At 45.2% G+C, this 21,605-nt stretch overlaps 1 protein-coding gene across 1 annotated transcript in view; it reads right to left on the bottom strand.

The window, feature by feature from the left end:
* Positions 1-644: 644 nt before the first annotated feature.
* Positions 645-21,605, bottom strand: part of LOC126293238 (uncharacterized) — a 39,355-nt gene continuing 18,394 nt past the window's right edge. The window contains exons 3-4 of the mRNA XM_049986358.1: positions 5,727-6,266; positions 645-1,909 (exon numbers count right to left, since the gene is read on the bottom strand). Coding sequence (XP_049842315.1) covers positions 645-1,909; positions 5,727-6,266 — 1,805 coding nt within the window. The remainder of the gene's footprint in view (positions 1,910-5,726; positions 6,267-21,605) is intronic.

The following is a 21,605-nucleotide window of genomic DNA, read 5'->3' as shown; positions in this document are numbered from 1 at the left end:
TCTAGATGATGTCACATGTCGGTGTAACTGTGTACACACACACACACACACACACACACACACACACACACACACCTGCGGGTTCGGTGGTTAAAATAGGCAATAGGCCCGAGGTATTCCTGCCTGTCGTAAGAGTCGACTAAAAGGAGTCCCTCCCCCTCAAGGGGGTAGTTAGTGCCTGCGTCCGGAGACAGACGGTTTCACGACCTATATTTGCGTTCATTTTGGTTTTTCACTTCTCCTGGTTTCTTCCTTCCTTTGGTTGGTTCCTTTTTTGTTCTTCTCCATCTCGCTGTCTTACTTACTCTTCTCCTTGCCTCCTCCTCCTTCTTCTCCTTGCCTCCTCCTCCTTCTTCTCCTTGCCTCCTCCTCCTTCTTCTCCTTGCCTCCTCCTCCTTCTTCTCCTTGCCTCCTCCTCCTTCTTCTCCTTGCCTCCTCCTCCTTCTTCTCCTTGCCTCCTCCTTCTTCTCCTTGCCTCCTCCTTCTTCTCCTTGCCTCCTCCTTCTTCTCCTTGCCTCCTCCTTCTTCTCCTTGCCTCCTCCTTCTTCTCCTTGCCTCCTCCTTCTTCTCCTTGCCTACTCCTCCTCCTTCTCCTTGCCTACTCCTCCTCCTTCTCCTTGCCTACTCCTCCTCCTTCTCCTTGCCTACTCCTCCTCCTTCTCCTTGCCTCCTCCTCCTCCTTCTCCTTGCCTCCTCCTCCTCCTTCTCCTTGCCTCCTCCTCCTCCTTCTCCTTGCCTCCTCCTCCTCCTTCTCCTTGCCTCCTCCTCCTCCTTCTCCTTGCCTCCTCCTCCTCCTTCTCCTTGCCTCCTCCTCCTCCTTCTCCTTGCCTCCTCCTCCTCCTTCTCCTTGCCTCCTCCTCCTCCTTCTCCTTGCCTCCTCCTCCTCCTTCTCCTTGCCTCCTCCTCCTCCTTCTCCTTGCCTCCTCCTCCTCCTTCTCCTTGCCTCCTCCTCCTCCTTCTCCTTGCCTCCTCCTCCTCCTTCTCCTTGCCTCCTCCTCCTCCTTCTCCTTGCCTCCTCCTCCTCCTTCTCCTTGCCTCCTCCTCCTCCTTCTCCTTGCCTCCTCCTCCTCCTTCTCCTTGCCTCCTCCTCCTCCTTCTCCTTGCCTCCTCCTCCTCCTTCTCCTTGCCTCCTCCTCCTCCTTCTCCTTGCCTCCTCCTCCTCCTTCTCCTTGCCTCCTCCTCCTCCTTCTCCTTGCCTCCTCCTCCTCCTTCTCCTTGCCTCCTCCTCCTCCTTCTCCTTGCCTCCTCCTCCTCCTTCTCCTTGCCTCCTCCTCCTCCTCCTCCTCCTTGCCTCCTCCTCCTCCTCCTCCTCCTCCTTGCCTCCTCCTCCTCCTCCTCCTCCTCCTTGCCTCCTCCTCCTCCTCCTCCTCCTTGCCTCCTCCTCCTCCTCCTCCTCCTCCTTGCCTCCTCCTCCTCCTCCTCCTCCTCCTTGCCTCCTCCTCCTCCTCCTCCTCCTCCTCCTTGCCTCCTCCTCCTCCTCCTCCTCCTCCTTGCCTCCTCCTCCTCCTCCTCCTCCTCCTTGCCTCCTCCTCCTCCTCCTCCTCCTCCTCCTTGCCTCCTCCTCCTTCTTCTCCTTGCCTCCTTCTCCTTGCCTCCTCCTCCTCCTCCTCCTTGCCTCCTCCTCCTCCTCCTCCTCCTCCTCCTCCTTCTTCTCCTTGCCTCCTCCTCCTCCTCCTCCTCCTCCTCCTCCTCCTCCTTCTTCTCCTTGCCTCCTCCTCCTCCTCCTCCTCCTCCTCCTCCTCCTCCTTCTTCTCCTTGCCTCCTCCTCCTCCTCCTCCTCCTCCTCCTTCTTCTCCTTGCCTCCTCCTCCTCCTCCTTGCCTCCTCCTCCTCCTCCTCCTTGCCTCCTCCTCCTCCTCCTTGCCTCCTCCTCCTCCTCCTTGCCTCCTCCTTCTCCTCCTTGCCTCCTCCTACTTCTTCTCGCCTATTCCCCTGGTCTCCGCTTTGGCATTTGAGATAGTATGTCCTTTCTTTCCCTTCACTCCTTCTTCCTCTTCTTCTTTCCTCCCTGTGCGTGCCTGAAGGCCGACCCACGCGTTCGCACGCGTAGCCGGTGACGGGGTAACGCTTAATTCCCCGCCCTGGGTAGACAAGTAAGGCACGCACGTACCCCCTGGTAAAGGCCAGGCCCAGGGATGGGTGATTGCCTGAGCCGACGCCTTCCGACCGTGCCGATTGGTCCCTCCGTCTGGTTCTCGGAAGATGTGACCTGAGGTGTGAACAATCACCTAAGGCGGGAGTGCCCTCTGAGAGGGTCCCCACAAGGAAGGAGCGTGCCATCGGAGACGCTGGCAATCATGGGGGATTCCTCCACAATGGATTTCTCTTCTTCTCTCAAGACTTCTGCCCACAAACGGAAACTTGACCAGCCACCAGTGACAAAAGTACTACCGCCTGCCCCACAGTTCCTCGTAGTTTCTCGATCTGAGGACGGAAAGGATTTTTCCTCTGTCAACCTTTTTGTTATCCAGAAGGGCGTAGATGCCATAGCCGTATCTGTCAAGTCTTGTACCAGGTTGCGTAATGGTACCTTGTTACTAGAAACTGAGAGCACCTTTCAGGCACAAAAACTGCTTCGGGCCACACTCTTGTACGCGTTTCCTGTCTGGGTGGAGGCTCACCGCACTTTGAATTCGTCTTGTGGAGTGGTCTATACTAGATCACTCGACGGATTGACTGACAAGGAGATTCAGTCTTTCCTCGTCGAGCAGGGCGTGACGGCTGTCCATAGGGTCATGAAAAAGGTCAACAATGACCTTGTACCAACCCGGACGCTTTTCTTGACCTTTGACAGTGTTCAGCTGCCGTCACGCATCAAGACGGGCTACGAGGTTATTTCTGTTCGCCCCTATGTCCCGACACCTACGCGCTGCTACCAGTGTCAGCGTTTTAATCACACTTGCCATTCTTGTTCCAATGGGGCTACATGTGCGACTTCTGGCAGGGATGCCCATGAGGGTGACCGTCCACCTCCGTACTGTCAGGGTGACCATGCAGCGTCCTCCCGTGACTGTCCCATCTACAAGGAAGAACACTGTATCCCCGAAATTCGGGTCAAAGAGAGAGTCTCCACCTCGGCTGCTTGCAAGCTATTCACTAGCAGGAAGCCCATGTTGCTCCCAGCGGGGAAGTACAGTAATGTCCTCGCCTCTCCTCGGACTACCAGGGAGGTGGCGACGCAGACATGCGATCTGACCTTCAGCACTACGATCGTCCGTTCAGCCAGTGCTAAGATCGCCCAGTCGACATCTCCTCTTCCTCCAGTCGCCCCTCCGACACAAGCACTTTTATCAGCTTCTGCCAGGACGAAGACCCAGAAGTCAGAAGCACGGGCCTTCAAGAAAGAACCGTCTCGTGCAGACCTTCTACGTACCTCGAACCCTCAGCCATCGACCAATCCTTCCACAAAACGGCCTTCCAAAAAGGCTCATAGAAAGCACAGTTCTCCTTCCCCGCCATGGCGCATTTCTCCTCCTGCGCCCCCCAGCAGTTGCCGCCCCAGGCCGTCATCCGTTTCGCCTGGCCGCACTGCTGGTAGCCGAACATCTGGCCATTCACCAGTGGAGGAAGCTCCCCCTTCTGGCCATCTTCACAAGATGGCCGATGAACCTATAGAATAAATGGACGATGACTGTCCGCCTCCTGCTAGCGGAGGCAGTGCTTGCTTGAAGCCGGGCCCTCAGCGGCCTTCGAGATGACCCCTTCTTGCATCTTCTTCTTCTCACAATGGCACTTATTCACTGGAATATTCGCAGCATTCGTTCCAACCGAGAGGACTTGAAATTGCTGCTCTGCTCGCACCGTCCTCTCGTCGTAGCACTGCAGGAAATGAAGCTACGCCCATGCGATCAAATTGCCTTGGCACACTACACCTCTGAGCGTTTTGACTTACCCCCTGTGGCAGGTATTCCGGCGCATGGAGGGGTTATTTTGCTGGTCTGAGATGATATCTAATATGATCCCATCATATTGCACACCGGCCTGCAGGCAGTTGCCGTCCGCATTACTCTCCCCAATTTTACATTTTCCATCTGTACCGTTTACACTCCGTCGTCTGCCGTTACCAGGGCAGACATGCTGCAAATTATTGCTCGGCTCCCTACACCATTTTTGTTAACTGGAGACTTCAATGCTCACCATCCTCTTTGGGGCTCTCCAGCATCCTGTCAGAGGGGCTCCCTGTTAGCAGACGTTTTCAACCAGCTCAATCTAGTCTGCCTCAATACTGGCGCCCCTACTTTCCTTTCAGACACCTCTCACACCTATTCTGACACATATTCGAGCGACCACTTCCCGTGTGTTATCCATCTCCTGCATCATACCCCGTCTCCGTGCTCAACTAGTTGGAACATCTCCAAAGCAGACTGGGGCTCTTCACTTCCAGGGCGACCTTTCAGGATCAAACCTTCACAAGCTGCGATAGTCAGGCCGCACACCTCACGGAGGTCATTCTCACTGCTGCTGAATATTCCATCCCTCACACTACTTCTTCTCCACGCCGCGTACCGGTCCCCTGGTGGACCGCAGCATGTAGAGACGCCTTACGTGCTCGTCGACGTGCTTCACGCACCTTTAAACGCCACCCTACAGTGGCGAATTGTATCACCTACAAACAATTACGTGCGCAGTGTCGTCGTATTTTTAAAGAAAGCAAGAAAGCCAGCTGGGCTGCTTTCACAAGCACCTTCAACAGTTTTACTCCTTCTGTTGTCTGGGGTAGCCTGCGCCGGCTATCTGGCACTAAGGTCCACTCACCAGTTTCTGGCTTGACGGTCGCGAATGACATCCTTGTGGCCCCTGAGGATGTCTCCAATGCCTTGGGCCACTTTTTCGCAGAGGTTTCGAGCTCCACTCATTACCCTCCTGCCTTCCTCCCCCGAAAGCATTCAGAGGAGGCTCAGCCACCTAATTTCCACTCCTCAAATTGTGAAAACTACAATGCCCCATTCACCATGCGGGAACTCGAAAATGCACTTGCCTGGTCACGGTCCTCCGCTCCGGGGCCTGATTCTATTCATATTCAGATGCTGAACAACCTTTCTCCTGTGGGTAAAGGTTTCCTTCTTCGTACTTACAATCGCATCTGGATTGAGGGACATGTTCCCGCATGCTGGTGCGAGTCTATTGTTGTACCGATTCCTAAGCCGGGGAAGGACAAGCGCTTGCCTTCCAGTTATCGACCCATCTCTCTTACCAGCTGTGTCTGTAAGGTGATGGAGCGAATGGTTAGTCTCGTTTGGTTTGGCTGCTCGAATCTCGACGCCTACTTACCAATGTACAACGTGGATTTCATAGGCGCCGCTCTGCTGTTAACCATCTGGTTACCCTGTCGACCTTCATTATGAATAACTTCTTGCGGAAGCGCCCGACTGCGGCTGTGTTCTTTGATTTGGAGAAGGCTTACGACACCTGTTGGAGGGCAGGCATTCTCCGCACCATGCATACATGGGGCTTTCGCAGTCGTCTCCCTCTTTTTATTCGTTCCTTTTAATGGACCGACAGTTCAGGGTACGTGTGGGTTCTGTCCTGTCAGACCCATTTCGCCATGAAAATGGGGTGCCACAGGGCTCCGTTTTGAGTGTCGCTCTCTTCGCCATAGCGATCAATCCAATAATGGATTGCCTCCCAGATGATGTATGAGGCTCCCTTTTCGTGGACGATTTTACCATCTATTGCAGCGCGCAGCGTACATGTTTCCTGGAGCGCTCTCTTCAGCGTTCTCTTTACCTTCAGCGTTCTCTTTACCTTCAGCGTTCTCTTTACCTTCAGCGTTCTCTTTACCTTCAGCGTTCTCTTTACCTTCAGCGTTCTCTTTACCTTCAGCGTTCTCTTTACCTTCAGCGTTCTCTTTACCTTCAGCGTTCTCTTTACCTTCAGCGTTCTCTTTACCTTCAGCGTTCTCTTTACCTTCAGCGTTCTCTTTACCTTCAGCGTTCTCTTTACCTTCAGCGTTCTCTTTACCTTCAGCGTTCTCTTTACCTTCAGCGTTCTCTTTACCTTCAGCGTTCTCTTTACCTTCAGCGTTCTCTTTACCTTCAGCGTTCTCTTTACCTTCAGCGTTCTCTTTACCTTCAGCGTTCTCTTTACCTTCAGCGTTCTCTTTACCTTCAGCGTTCTCTTTACCTTCAGCGTTCTCTTTACCTTCAGCGTTCTCTTTACCTTCAGCGTTCTCTTTACCTTCAGCGTTCTCTTTACCTTCAGCGTTCTCTTTACCTTCAGCGTTCTCTTTACCTTCAGCGTTCTCTTTACCTTCAGCGTTCTCTTTACCTTCAGCGTTCTCTTTACCGTCTTTACTCCTGGAGTGTCGCCAATGGCTTCCGTTTTTCTGCCGATAAGACGGTCTGTATTAACTTCTGGCGCTACAGAGATTTTCTCCCTCCGTCCTTACGACTCGGTCCCGTTGGTCTCCTATTCGTGGCGACGACAAAATTTTTAGGTCTTACATTTGACAGGAAAGTTAGCTGGTCTCCACATGTCATATTTGGCTGCCCATTGTACCCGTTCTCTAAATGTCCTCCGTGTTCTCAGTGGCACATCGTGGGGAGCGGATCGAACCATCCTACATCGCCTATATCGGTCGATCGTCCGCTCCAAGCTGGATTATGGGTGCTTTGTATACTCCTCTGCACGGCCGTCCATCTTACGCCGTCTCAACTTCATACAACGGGGTTTACGGCTTTCGATCGGAGCGTTTTATACTAGTCCCGTCGAGAGTCTTCATGCTGAAGCCGGTGAATTGCCACTCACCTACCAGCGCGATATGCTGCTTAGTCATTACGCCTGTCTGATTCTGTCAATGCCCGACCACCCATCATATCGTTCCTTTTTTGACGACTCTCTTGACCGTCAATACGGGTTGTATGTCTCTGCCCTGCTACCCCCTGGAGTTCGCTTTTGTCGCCTCCTTCAAAACCTTGATTTTTTACTCCCTGCAACCTTTAGAGTGGGAGAGAGCCACACGCCACCTTGGCTCCAGGCTTACGTTCGCGTTCACCTTGACCTCCACTCGCTCCCAAAGGAGGTTACCCCTGGTTCAGTATACCACTCCCATTTTGTCAAACTTCGTTCGAAGTTCATTAATATGACCTTCATTTATGCGGATGGCTCTAAGACCAATGACGGGGTTGGGTGTTCTTTTATTGTCAGTGCACAAAGTTTCAAATACCGGCTACATGGCCATTGTTCGGTCTTCACAGCTGAGCTCTTTGCCCTCTACCAGGCTGTTCTTTACGTCTGCCGCCACCGACATTCTGCTTATGTCATCTGCTCCGATTCTCTGAGCGCCATCCAGAGCCTCAGTGATCTGTATCCGGTTCACCCTTTCGTGCACCGGATCCAACGCTCTCTTCAGCAGCTGGTGGACGACGGGTCTCCAGTTAGCTTTATGTGGGCTCCTGGCTTTGTCGGTATCCCTGGGAATGAATCTGCAGATGCCGCGGCCAAGGCTGCGGTCCTCCAGCCTCGGGACGGCTTCTTGTTGTGTCCCTTCATCAAATTGCAGCACGATCATTTGCCGGCGCATTTTATCGCTGTGGCATGCCGATTGGGCTGCACTTACGGACAACAATCTTCGGGCCTTGAAACCTCTTCCCGTAGCTTGGACGTCCTCCTTGGACGTCCTTCTCGGCGGGAGGAGGTCGTTTTGGCCTGGCTATGAATTGGGCACTGCCAGTTCAGCCATCGCCATCTGCTGTTTGATTATGCTGTAGTTTTTTAATACTATGTCTGTTAATACGTCTTTTAGTGTTGTCCCTTTTAGTTGCTGTTTTAACCTTGTGCCTCGCGGTAAGTTCCTAAATTAGTCAGGGTGCTTATGACCATTGTAGTTGTGCGCCATAAAACCACAAAAAAATACACACACCCACACAATTGGCAGGTATGTAAATGAGTTCCAGTCCCATGTGACAGGTAGACAACCTGTGTGTGTGTGTGTGTGTGTGTGTGTGTGTGTGTGTGTGTGTGTGTGTGTTACCAGGTCTGGTAGGTTACATAAGGTGGTGTGGCATGTCAGATGTCGAATGAGTGCTGTGATGGACACAGGGATGCCACATACTAATGTGGGGAAACATTATCGGCAGTTGACAGTGTTTGAAAGGAATCTTATTGCCGGTCATTGGCTGGTCAAATTGTGCAGTTTTTAGATTTGTGAGGCATTTGGATTTGACCGTGATCCAATATTGGTGTGCATGAGGGCAGGCACTCATCCTCAATATTCTGGTCAACCATATCTGACCACTTTGAGGGAAGATCATCGTATTGTGAACCGAGCAGATTGTAACCTCCTCGGATTTACACATGCCATCTAAGAATAAGTAATGGACTCCTTGCAACGTTCTGTGTCATCTCTCACTATTTGTCGGAGGCTAACAGTAGCCAGACTAGTGAATTACCATCCCGTGTGTAGACTGCCATTAATAAAACACAAATGGCTGTGTTTTAGAGTGGTGTTGTTACCATAAAATATAGAATGCTGATGAATGACATCCCATTGTGCTCAGTGAGAAATTAAGATTCTGCACTACTGTGTACGGTCTTTGTTGGTGAATATGGAGATAAGTTTGGGAGGAGATCCATCCTTCTACAGTTTTGAAGAGGCACAGCCATACTACTTGCGGCAACATGGTGTGGAGAGCCATTGATTATGACTTGGGATAACAACAGGTAGTGATTGTGGGAATTCTGATGGTGCAACTTTACTTCCTGTGTTACCATGCGTTGCCTGTCGTGCGACAGTATAGTTGTGCCATTCTTCAACTGCATAGTGTTGATCCACAGGTGGCACCTGTCTGATCTGCCTGCGTGATACTAAGGTACTCCTGTGACCAACAAGATCCCTAGATGTGTGTCCATTAGAAGCTGTGGGAGCAGCTCAGACGTCAACCCCACCGCAGTGCCAGTATCGGGAATATTGAGGACCAGCTACTACAGTTGAAGGCCAGTTTGTCTCAGGAGAAGATACAATGACTTTGACACCCTTTCTGACCGAATCAGTGTGTGCATCCAAGCCAGAGGGGATGCGACATCATACTGATGAGTGGGTGTAGACTGCAAAGTTTGTTCCACATTTGAATCAATTTTGTAATCACCGAAATTGCTTCATATAGCTTCTCAAATCACAACGTTTCGTTTAATTTCCTCATTCGTTTGAGTGCTTGACATCTTTTATCAGGCAGTGTATTATTGTTGCTGTTAACTTTATTGGCCAAATTGGACTGATTAAGTTACCTCACATTCAGTTTTTCTTTGAAGGTTGTACTGTTCAATTCTTGCTATCCACCCACCACTTCATGCACAAAACAAGGCAGAACACCATTGCAGAAGCACTGAAAAAGCATATCAGATTTTGAAAGAATGCAAAATCCCCAAGTTTGGCAAAGTTTTACCAAAGCTTGAAATTTAGCATGAACTTTGATGTGAGGTGCTTTTAATAGTTCCCAAAATGAAACTCTGCCTTGAAATTTTTCAGGAAATCCAAACACATTTTGGTTGTATGCAAAGTCTGCCAGTGGCAAGGCACAATCGATACCTTCACTGAGCGATAGTGATCAGTGTTGTCGATGAGAGTGCCACTGATTTGGAATTAATAAATATGGTCAATAATTCGAACCAATAAATGCAAACAATGTGAGGAGCTTAGAAATAGATATCCTCGGTGTAATGAAACAGCTTAAATAACATAAGGAAAGTCTTGCACTTCAGATTGTGTACCAGTTCTTTTAAGAGTATGTGGATATAATAGCTTCAAACGTAACAATTATATACAGCCACTTGCTCAACTAGAGATCCGTATCTAAAGGCTAGAAAGTCCACAGGTCAAACTGATAATCAAGCAAGGATGTGAGTGTAACCCAATGAATTACAGACCCATATCACTGATTTTGGTTTGTAGTAGGATTTTGGAACATATACTGCATTTGAACATTATGGATTACGAAGTTCCTGCCTATTGGAGTAGCTGTGGGTCAACAACTTCTGTTAGGTACAATGAAAAACCAGTCTAGAGTTGCAAATTTTACATTTTTTATTCACTAGATGACTGGTTTTGGGCAGAGATCCATTTTCAAATCATCGTAACATAGTAAAAAAATGATATTTCTAAGAATGTGAAAACGATGTCAAAAAGTGTGCAGTGAATAGTTATTGCACATATAGGTAACTCTTACCAATGAAAGTGCCATCTATGTGTTGTAACTTTTTGTTTCAAATTTGTGACAGTTATCACATCCTTGGAAATACCAGTTTTGACAATGTTACAATGATTTGAAAATGGATCTTGGTCCGAAACTAGTCAGAGTGAAAAAAGAAATGAAGTAAATTTTGCAACTTTGGACTGGTTTTTTATTGTATTATGAATTACCTTGAGGAAAATGATCTGTTTATGTACAGTCAGTACAGATTCAGAGGGGGGGGGGGGGGGGGGGGGACATCCTTTGTTCTATTAATTCTGAATTAGATTCTTCTGACTTTTGGATTTGATGGTTCATCCAAGGGTGTTGTCTTCCCTCTACTAGCTCATCACATTCTTCATTCCACCAATAATATTTCCTCTTGGGATTTATTTGAGCTAACTCTTGTTATCAATTTTAATTTGACTGTCATGTCTTATAGTGCTTTGGTGTTGGTAGAATCTTCCCCAGATTTTGTGTGGTACTCCACACTTTATTTATTTGGTTGGGTCAAATGTTCTCCTATTTTTATGCGACCCTTACTTTGCTACCATATGGTTAAATGTTACTTTGCTCTTCACATTGTAGTAGTCAGTGGGTCTACTGGCCTTAGAAATTTAATGTTGTAGATTTCTCGATGGTGAAATTTATATATGCAGACAGTCTAGCTGTCATTACCTTTTCTGAAGTCAGGGTGTTACCAGGTTTTTAATTTGAGATTTCCTTTTAAAGTGTTTAGATTTTGAGATGAATAGTGGTTCCTGCAAATGCTAATCAGCCTTTAGCCATGTTTGTCAGTTTGCTTAAGAGTTAGCCATTTTCCAACAATATCTCTTTTTTTTTTTTCTTGTCACAGTTGTGCATAAGAAATTGTCACTTTCACTATTAGTATTTAAGTGCCAAGACTGTACATTTCTAGAAGTCAACCAATGTATTGCTTCCTCTTACATGTATCTTGTGAAAATGCCACGAAGATAAAATTTGAGAGATTAAAGCCAACTTGGAGGCTTACAAGCAATTGTTCTTTTTGTGAACCATTCGCTACAAGAACAGGAAAAGGGGAAGAGTGTGTCAAAGTATCCTTTGCCACACACTGTAAGGTGGCTTTGCAGAGTATAGTTGCAGATAAATATTTTTTCACCAGCTTGACAGGTATATGAGCTGTTCATCAGCTTATATTGCAGGAACGACCACCTGCCTTGCACATTAAATTCAGCTGAATATGAACAACAGCCATAGAAGAGCCCTCTTTCAAGTAATGGATGGTAGCTTTCTGTTGATAGATAGTAGTTGAAGATGCACTCTGGTAAATTATAAAAGGAAGTTGTCTAATGCTGAAGAAATGTGCAGAAAGTGGCTGATTTACTCCATGTCAAAAAAATTGACTTTTTTTGTATTGCATATTTCCACCCAGTAAAAAAATCCTCAAATCATATAAAAGCATAAGTCGTGAAAAGAATTAAACTTGTGTTTACACCTAGATAAAAAGCTTTAAGAAGAAAATTAAAGCCTCATTCAGGCTGAGATTGAACATTGGTGTGAGGTATCAAAAAGATTACTTTGTGTATCACAGTTCCTGGGGACACAGGGTTGAGATTTTGAGGAATGACAGATATTCTGTCTGTCTTCAACTCAACATGTCATCTTCACAGTGAGTGGCAATCTATCCTTTTCCTAATGTTGTTATCACAGTAGACTGTTCAGCTGTACTTCTGGCGTGAGTCCGGAAGAACAAATGGCAGTGATTCTTCCTACAGATTTTTAATTTTATTTATTGAAACAAATAATCATCCAGCTGAGCGAGGTGGTGCATTGTTTAGCACACTGGACTCATGTTCGGGAGGGTGATGGTTCAGTCCCGCATCTGGCCATCCTGATTTAGGTTTTCCATGATTTCCCTAAATCACTTCAGGCAAATGCCAGGATGGTTCCTTAGAAAGGGCATAGCTGACTTCCTTCCCTAATCCGATGAGACTGATGGCCTCGCTGTTTGGTCTCTTCCACCAAATCAACCCAACCCGATAAGCATCAATCCCTAGCTTTATTCCAGTTGTGACATTACTGTGGAGTGTCTGACAACCACTCTCTTAAGTTGATAAGATGACAGATGCCTTTGAAAAATATGTAAGGCTAAGTATATTGTAATGGTTTGAATATTTTTTTTGACCCCTGTGGTTCTCATTTGTAAAAACTTGTAGTGAACAATGCAGCACCATCATGTCCTTTTGCTGTCAACTTTTTCAGTACAGTTTAAGAAGTCATAAGTGTCCTTGTTGCACCTAGCTGTCGACAGGGCATTTTGAAGAAGAAAGTATCTGATCTGACTAAGTCCTATTCATTTTTTTATAGTTTCTGCATTGTAGGGGTTGGCAAAATTGCAGATTATTAAAATACCATTTTAATGGTATAAAATGAAATACAAATGTTAAACTGTTTTCCACATCTAAGAGCAATAGATCTGCATCCAGTGATAAATGGCACTCTGGGGATGTAACAGTGTGGAGGGGACAGGAATGGAGGGAAGGAGGTAGTCAGATTGTGATTGTGCATAGGTCTGCAAACTGAAAAGAGAGCAAGTGATTCCCAATTCTGCCTACCCCACTGTGTCGCAAGATGCGACTATAGAAGGTTTCACAAAGTAACAGTCTCTACACCACACCTCGTGATTCACTGGTGATGCAGTCTGCAGCAGACATGCCTGGGGGTATTTATTTTCTTCAGAGTGCATTAACATTACATGGAATAAAAGTCCGAATTACTGACAACACTAATGCAAGAAACACACATTGGCAGAATCTACATAAATCTCTGCACACTAACCAACACTGCTAGAGGGGAAATTGATTCTCAGTTATTGTGTATGGCAGCTATAGTGTTCTTCCAGCAAAGGCAACTCCCCCTGAGTGCTGCTCACTTTTTGTTTTGTGGACAGATGTTTTATCCCCAGCATTTTCTGTCTAGTTCACATGAGGATGGTTCGAAAAGTTTGCTGAATTACCATGAGGTCAGTGTTAGCACAAAGAGCTATTCATGTGTTATTCATTGGACTGTTGCCCGTAAACACATGCCACGTCAGACGTGACCTTGTTGTTCCTGTGTCGTGATTTGCGAAAATGGAAAAGTGAGATTCGAGCAGTGATTAAGTACTTCATAAAGAAAGGTATGAAAGCAAAGGACATTCATGCTGATTTCCAGAATACATTGGGGGACTCTGCTGCTTTGTATTCAACTGTTGCCAATCACACAAATTACTTTAAATTTGGTCGGAAGAGCTTAGGTGGTGATCCACGCAGTGGTCGGCCAAGATGTCACTACTCCAGAAATGACTGCAAAAGTGCACAAAATTGTCACGGACGATCGCCGATTGATAGTGCATGAAATAGCTCACACTTGCCAGATGTCATCTGAAAGTGTATATCACATATAAACAGAAGAATTGGAAATGAAAAAATTATCTGGAAGATGGGTGCCGCAACTGTCTGCTGAATCGCACACGTGTGCCGTCGCCATAGCAGAATTACGTGAACTGAGGTGTGAATTGCTGCTACTCCCATCTTATTCACCTGGTATGGTTCCATCAGAATGCCATCTTATCTGAAAACTGAAAATTTTTCTTTGTGAATGAAGATTCACTTCAAACAAAGAATTTATAGCCAGAGTTGACAACTATCTTGCAGGCGTGAAGGAACTTGTTTCCGAGATAGGATCAAGGCACTGGAATGTCATTGGACCAAGTGTATTAATCTACAAGGAGACTACATTGAAAAATATGAAAAAAAATCAGTGATGTAAGTACTTTTTCTATTCTGTTACGCAAACTTTTCAAACCACCATCGTATGTGAATAGACAAAATAACTTAACTTAGCTTCTGTTTATAGAGCGAAATTATTTTCAGTTTATTTAATAAGTACTTATCTGTAGTTGTCAAGCAAGTGTTCATATAAAGTAGGTTACTGGAAACAATAGCTGAGGAGTGTAAAGTTGTAAGCATGATGTTATTCACCTCTGTAGTGCAGGATTGGTAAATATGGCATCTCGCTGCTTTGTTGTTGACAGTGTATTGTAAAACTGTAATTTTGTTGGAGTCACTTGGCTGTGAATTAATGGATGACCAAAAAGTTAGTTCATTTCTGTCACACATTAAATGTGTTACTGGTAGATTGCATAAATCTCTCCCATTCAGGAACTGCTGCCACCAGTGGACCCACTTACCACACAGCCACGGTATATGTTCCAACATGGGTGTGTGTATGACTGATGGTATGAGACTGATCGTGTTAGTCCACCTGCTGTAATGCAATGCTTGACTTGCATTGAAATATCTGAAGTTTCATGACACCTTGGTGACCTACTTCTTTTGCAGAGGGTGAGTTTAAGGCTCTGGGCCTCTTCAGATGCTGGGACAGCTCAGAAGCTGGGGGGACGCATTTGATATCCCTCGTGTCGTGAAAAGTATTCTGACCACTGATAATCGAGGCAATGAAATCAGTATTGTATAATACATACTGACAACATACTAAACCTGGGACAGGATCTTTAGGGTGGTAGGCAGTTGACAGCTCCAACTCTGGACCCTTTATATGTAATACAGGTAGCACACTTAACTGCAAATACTGTACTTTATGGACTATAAGAAGCTATGACAAATGTCATAACTTTTAAGCAGTTTCTTTAAAAAAAATAACATTTTCACCATTCTTATTATTAGATTGCGAAGACAGACTATAAAAATTTTTTGTTTATATAAAACCAAACTGACCATTAAAACCCCAGAAAATCGTCATCTTCTAGTGTTCACCATTTTGCATTCTTTCCTCTATTTGGACATTTAGTCTCTCTCATTCTTTTCGGTTATTCCTTCATTGCGAACGGTTGTTTCTGTTTGTGGAGGACCGAAATGCCTCTCAGCTGCCCCTGTTTCCATGTTTTTCTGCATAATTATGCTATTACTTTCACTTTATAGCATGCATCCATTACAAAACTAGCTACTACCAAAAAACTTGTACTGTTACAGATAACAAAAATCACGTACACTTCAAGTAGAATGCAGTGTTTCACATAGGCTACAGTGTTCTGGGTTTGTGATGGGGGTCAGGGGGAGGGAGGGAGGGATAGGGGGAGAGAGAGAGAGAGAGAGAGAGAGAGAGAGAGAGAGAGAGAGAGAGAGAGAGCAACCTTGTGAATCCCTCCAACTCGTGTTAGTCACATTGGTGTACTGCTGCTGCCAGCTGAATCCAGGGTTAGCAGATAGGTTTCCAACAGCATTGAATATATGGCCATTTTTAATACTGGTGGGAATTTTAATTCAAACACTGAACATTTCTATATTAATTTCAAGTAAAAGTTGCACTTGAATTTAGGAGGCAAGTTTTTTGAAGAAAAAGGTATCTGATAATTCTGAAATACGATAAACACTAATTTAATAAACTGTAAATACCTCCATTATATAAACACAACCTACTGAATTTCTTGTCTGTCCACATAACAGAGCTGGACTGGAAATGCTGGAGAGGTATAGCCTGTCTGCAAAATGAAAAGCAAGCAGCACTCACAGTAGCAGATGTTACCTTTGCTGGAAAAACACCATAAAACATGACTTAAAATTGAGTTCCCCTCTATCACTATAGAACAGTGTAAAGAGACTTGCATAAATTCTCTCTATATTTGTTTCTTGCATTAGTATTATTAGTAACTCAAACCTGTATTTCAGCTTGTATTAACTCACTTAGAGGAAAATAACCACCCACTCACCAACAATGTCTGCTGTGCACTGCATCACCAGTGATTCGTGAGGTATGCAGTGGAGTGCTGGTGTGACTTGGTGAATGATCCTATGCTTGCTTCTTGTGATGTAGTGGGGTAGATGGAGTGGGGAGGGACCTGCTTGCTCTTCAGTTTGTGGACCTATGAAGGAGGGAAAGTGCTTGACCAGAATAGTGACCTACATTCTGTCCCACTTCTACCCTCTACCCCTCCCCCTCCAGTGTGTTACACCCCTAAAACACAATTTATCCATTAACATTATCTACTGTGCTTGGACATTGAATACACATTTAATATTTATCATACTTAATTTCATATCATTAATACATCATTTTTAATAATCTGTGATTGTAAAACTAATTGTGTTGGAGTCACTGGGCGGTGAATTAATGGATGCCCTAAAAGTTAGTACACTGTTAATCCTAGAAAAAAATGAATACGACCTTTTTTGTAGAAAATTTAGTGCAGGTTTATTTTGTACTGGTAAACATTGTTGCTAGAAGCTGTGGTTATAGAGCTATCCAAGAAAAAATAAGTGACCTTTAAATGCCACTCCACACTTACGCTCACACACTATTGGTGGGGATGTTTAGTATGTTGTTCATGACAACCTCGCTTATTGCTGAAGAAAAAAAATTGCAAATTTAGCAGTGGAGTAAGGTCAGGAAATTTGTGTTGCATAGGAATGTGTATGTAGTACTTTTTAAAAAGAAGAAAAACCAGCCCATTTCCATAACTATCAGATTTACATTTATTTTTAAAGGTGTTACCAAGAGCTCAAAAAAAGGAATTTTACATCTGGGGGCTGGTAGTGGGGTGGGGCACTGTGGTTGCAGGATGGAGGGAGGGGAGGGGGGGGGGGGGCCAAGGGGACTGTGATATGTGGTATGTCAGTTGTGTAAAAATAAATGGAAAATCTAGGATGGAATGTAACAATAGGGTGAAAAGGGAACTTGGTACTCACCATATAGCAGAGATGCTGAGTCGCAGATAGGCACAGCAAAAAGATTGTCACAAATATAGCTTTTTGCCAGTAAGGCCTTTGTCACAATTACACACTCTCTCTCTCTCTCTCTCTCTCTCTCTCTCTCTCTCTCTCTCTCTCTCTCTCTCTCTCTCTCTCTCTCTGCAGTCTCAGGCAAATGAGGCCACACTGTGAGCAGCAGCACTGGTGCTGGATGGGGGTAAGGAGGGGGGGAGGGCAGCAGGGAGGTTTAGGGATGGTAGGGTATGTGTGGTGGACAGTGATGTGCTGTTGGGAGCATGGAGGGACGAGGTGGAGAAAAGGGTAGGGCAGCTATGTGCAGTTTAAAGGTTAGACAGAGGGAATGGAGAGGTGGGGAGACTGGGGGGGATAGTGGAAAAGGAGAGGAGAGAAGTAAAAAGACGGTGTGATGGAGGAACGAGGATTGTGTAGTGCTGGAATGGGAACAAAGAAAGGACTGGATGGGAGAGGACGATGACTAACAAAGATAGAGGCCAGGAGGGCTATGAGGACATAGGATATATTCCAGGGCAAGTTCTCGCCTGCACAATTCAGAGAAGCTGGTGTTGGTGGCTTGGGTCCATATGGCACAGGCTGTGAAGCAGTCATTGAAATGTCGTGTCAGCAACAGGGTGGTCCACTTGTTTATTGGGCACAGTTTGTAGGTGGTCACTCGTGTGGACAGACAGGTTGTTGGTTGTCATGCCCACATAGAATGCAGCACAGTGGTTGCAGTTCAGCTTATAGATCACATGACTGGTTCCACAGGTAGCCCTGCCTTTGATGGGTTAGGTGATGTTTGTGACTGGACTGGAGTAGGTGGTGGGAGGATACATAGTACAGGTCTTGCATATAGGTCTATTATAGGGGTAAGAGCCATGAGGTAAGGGGTTGGTAGCAGGGGTTGCGTAGGGATGGATGAGTATATTGTGCAGGTTCGGTGGACAGCGGAATACCACTGTGGGAGGGGGTGGGAAGGATAGTGGGCAGGACATTTCTCATTTGTAGTTGCTTAGAAAAGTGTAGATGAAATGGACCTGCATTATGAACTGCATTTGTCGTGTACTATGGCATTTTAAAACTGACAGGTATGGTTATTCTGGTGACTTCTTTAATAGTCAAAATAAGTGTATTTTTGTAGATACCAGCATATCTTAATCTTACCCTACATATATTAACGAATTTGTTTATACCTTTTTCTTATGGTTATACGATCTGACTCAAGACATTTCATGTTGTGAAGTATTGTCTTAAATACTTGAAATTTAATATTTCTCAGAAGTGTGTTTATGCAGGTAATTGGTCTTTTATAGAGACAGCAAATAAGTCTAGTAAAGAAATATTTAAAAATGCTATTCAGAGCCCTACATCTAGCGGCTCTTAAGAGAGTGGGGAGCTGTCGGTTGGCTAGTTAGACGTGCAAGGTGACAGGCAGCTGGGCACGCAATTTCACAGACTAGAGCATGAGATGGCCATTCATTCTGGTTGACAGCTGGTTGGTTGTCATACCAATGTAAAATCATGTGCAGTGGCTGCAGCAAAGCTGGAATATAACACGGCTGCTTCCTCAAGTGTCCCAGAATCTGATGGGGTAGGATAAGCCTGTGACAGGACTGGAGTAGGAGGTAGTGGGTGGGTGGATAGGGCAGACCTGCCTCCACCCACTCGGGAAAGAGGCATGCCGATTTCAAAAATAATATATTATGTTGAAATAACACACATTTATGGTAAACTGAAGAGTCACACTGGTATACCTGCCAAAAAAATTGTGTAGGGCCCCCGTGAGCATGCAGAAGTGTCGCAAGGTGACATGGAATGGACTAGACTAATGTCTGTTGTAGTGCTGAAAGGAACGGACACCAGGAATCCTGAAGAGCTGTCCATAAATCTGTAAGAGTACAAGGGGGTGGAGATCTCTAGTGAACAGCACATTGCAAGGCATCTCAAATGTGCTCAATAATGTTCATGTCTTGGGAGTTTGCTGACCAGCGAAAGTGTTTAAACTCGGAAGCCTGGAGCCATTCTGTAGTAATTCTGGGTGTGTGGGGTGTAACATTGTCATGCTGAAAATGTCCAATTGTGATGGAATGCAAAATGGAAATCAGTGGATACATGTGATAGGATGGGGTGCTTATGTGCATGTCAGTCATATCTAGATGTATAAGGGCTCCCATGTCACCCCAACTGCACATGCCTCTCACCATTATAGAGCCTCCACTGGCTTTAATAGTCCCCTGCTGGCATGCAGGGTCCATAGATTCATGAAGTTGTCGCCATACCCGTACATGGCCATCTACTTCGTACAATTTGTAACGAGACTTGTCTGACCAGGCAACATGTTTGCAGTCATCAACAATCCAATGAAGAAGTTGACGGGTCCAGGCGAGGCATAAAGTGTTACGTCAGGCAGTCAAGGCCACGCGAGTGGACGTTCAGCTCCAAAAGCCCATTTATTTATTTACTTACACGTCAAGTTCCAAAGGGTCAAACTGAGAAGCAAATCTCAAAGGTCAGAGAATGTGTCAGTACATGAAATTACAACAAAAAAGTAATAACAGATAAAAATAAAATATTTATGAACCCGAAAAGTGAAGCCATAAGTTCAAGTAAACGCAATCAACAATACAACAAGAGTCGGCTTAATTTTTCAAGAAACTCTTCGACAGAATAGAAGTGACCCATGACGAAAATCTTCAGTTTTGATATGAAAGTGTGTGGATTACTGCTAAGATTCTTGAATTAGACTGGTAGGTTATTGAAAATGGATGCAGCAATATATTGCACACCTTTCTGCACAAGAGTTAAGGGAGTCCGCTCTGAATGCAGGTTTGATTTCTGCCGAGTATTAACTGAATGAAAGTTGCTTATTCTTGGGAATAAGCTAATATTGTTAATAAGAAGACAGTAAGCAATATATCATTTGAGACCAATGTCAGAATATCCATACTCATGAACTGGGGTCAATGAGAGGTTCATGAACTTAGACTACTTATTGCCTGAACTGCCCATTTCAGAGTTAAAAAAATATCCTTTTAGAATGGGAAGAGTTACTTTAAAATATGATACCATACAACATAAGCAAATGAAAATAAGCAAAGTAGACTAATTTTTTTGTCGAATGATCACTCACTTCAGATGACTTTTGAATAGTAAAAATGGCACATTTTGTCTTTGAACGAGATCTTAAACATGATCTTTCCACAACAGTTTACTATCTATCTGAACACCTAGAAATTTGAACTGTTCAGTTTCACTAATAGTAGGCCCATTCTGTGAAATTAAAAAGTCAGGTTTTGTTCAATTGTGTTACAAACTGTAAAAACTGAGTCTTACTGTGATTTAGCGTTAGTTTATTTTCTTCATGCCATGAACTTAGGTCATGAACTGCACTATTTGAAACTGGGCCAATGTTACACACATCCTTCACTACCAACCTAAGTGTCATCAGCAAACAGAAATATTTTAGAGTTACTCATAATTCTAGAGGAGCATGATTTATTCATTTATATAAATAAGGAGCAGGAGTGGTTCTAACACTTAGCCTGCCGCCCTCTCCCCCTTCCCCCCGCTTCAATGTACCCCACTCAAACCCCACATCACAGCCATTCTCAACATTGTGAAGAGTGACCTTTGCTGTCTGTTGCCATATCAATTATGTTTCATTGAATGGGTCACACGCTGACACTTGATAATGGCCCACCATTGAAATCTGCATCAATTTGTGGAAGGGCTGCACTTCTGTCACGTTGAATGATTATCTTCAGTCGTCGTTGGTACATCTACATCCATACTCCACAAGCCACCTGCTGGTGTGTGGCGGAGGGTACCCTGAGTACCTCTATTGGTTCTCCCTTCTATTCCAGTCTCATATTGTTCGTGGAAAGGAGGATTGTCGGTATGCTTCTATATGGGCTCTAATCTCTCTGATTTTATCCTCATGTTCTGTTCGCGAGATATACGTAGGAGGGAGCAATATACTGCTTGACTCCCGGTGAAGGTATGTTCTCGAAACTTCAACAAAAGCCAGCTACTGAGCATCTCTCCTGCAGAGTCTTCCACTGGAGTTTATCTATCATCTCCGTAACGCTTTTGCAATTACTAAATGATCCTGTAACGAAGTGCGCTGCTCTCCGTTGGATCTTCTCTCTCTCTCTTCTATCAACCCTATCTGGTATGGATCCCACACTGTTGAGCAGTATTCAAGCAGTGGGCGAACAAGTGTACTGTAACCTACTTCCTTTGTTTGCACTTCCTTAGGATTCTTCCAATGAATCTGTCTGGCATCTGCTTTACCGACGATCAACTTTATATGATCATTCCATTTTAAATCACTCCTAATGCGTACTCCCAGATAATTTATGGAATTAACTGCTTCCAGTTGCGGACATGCTATTTTGTAGCTAAATGATAAGGGATCTATCTTTCTATGTATTCGCAGCACATTACACTTGTCTATATTGAGATTTAATTGCCATTCCCTGCACCATGCGTCAATTCGCTGCAGAGCCTCCTGCATTTCTGTAAAATTTTTCAATGATGCAACCTCTCGATACACCACAGCATCATCTGCAAAAAACCTCAGTGAACTTCCGATGTCATCCACCAGGTCATTTATGTATATTGTGAATAGTAACGGTCCTATGACACTCCCCTGCGGCACGCCTGAAATAAGTCTTACTTCGGAAGACTTC

The sequence above is a fragment of the Schistocerca gregaria genome, chromosome 10 (genome assembly GCF_023897955.1).
Source record: "Schistocerca gregaria isolate iqSchGreg1 chromosome 10, iqSchGreg1.2, whole genome shotgun sequence".
NCBI lineage: Eukaryota > Metazoa > Arthropoda > Insecta > Orthoptera > Acrididae > Schistocerca > Schistocerca gregaria.
Note: the sequence above shows the minus strand (reverse complement) of the source record. Positions and strands in the feature narration are given on the sequence as shown.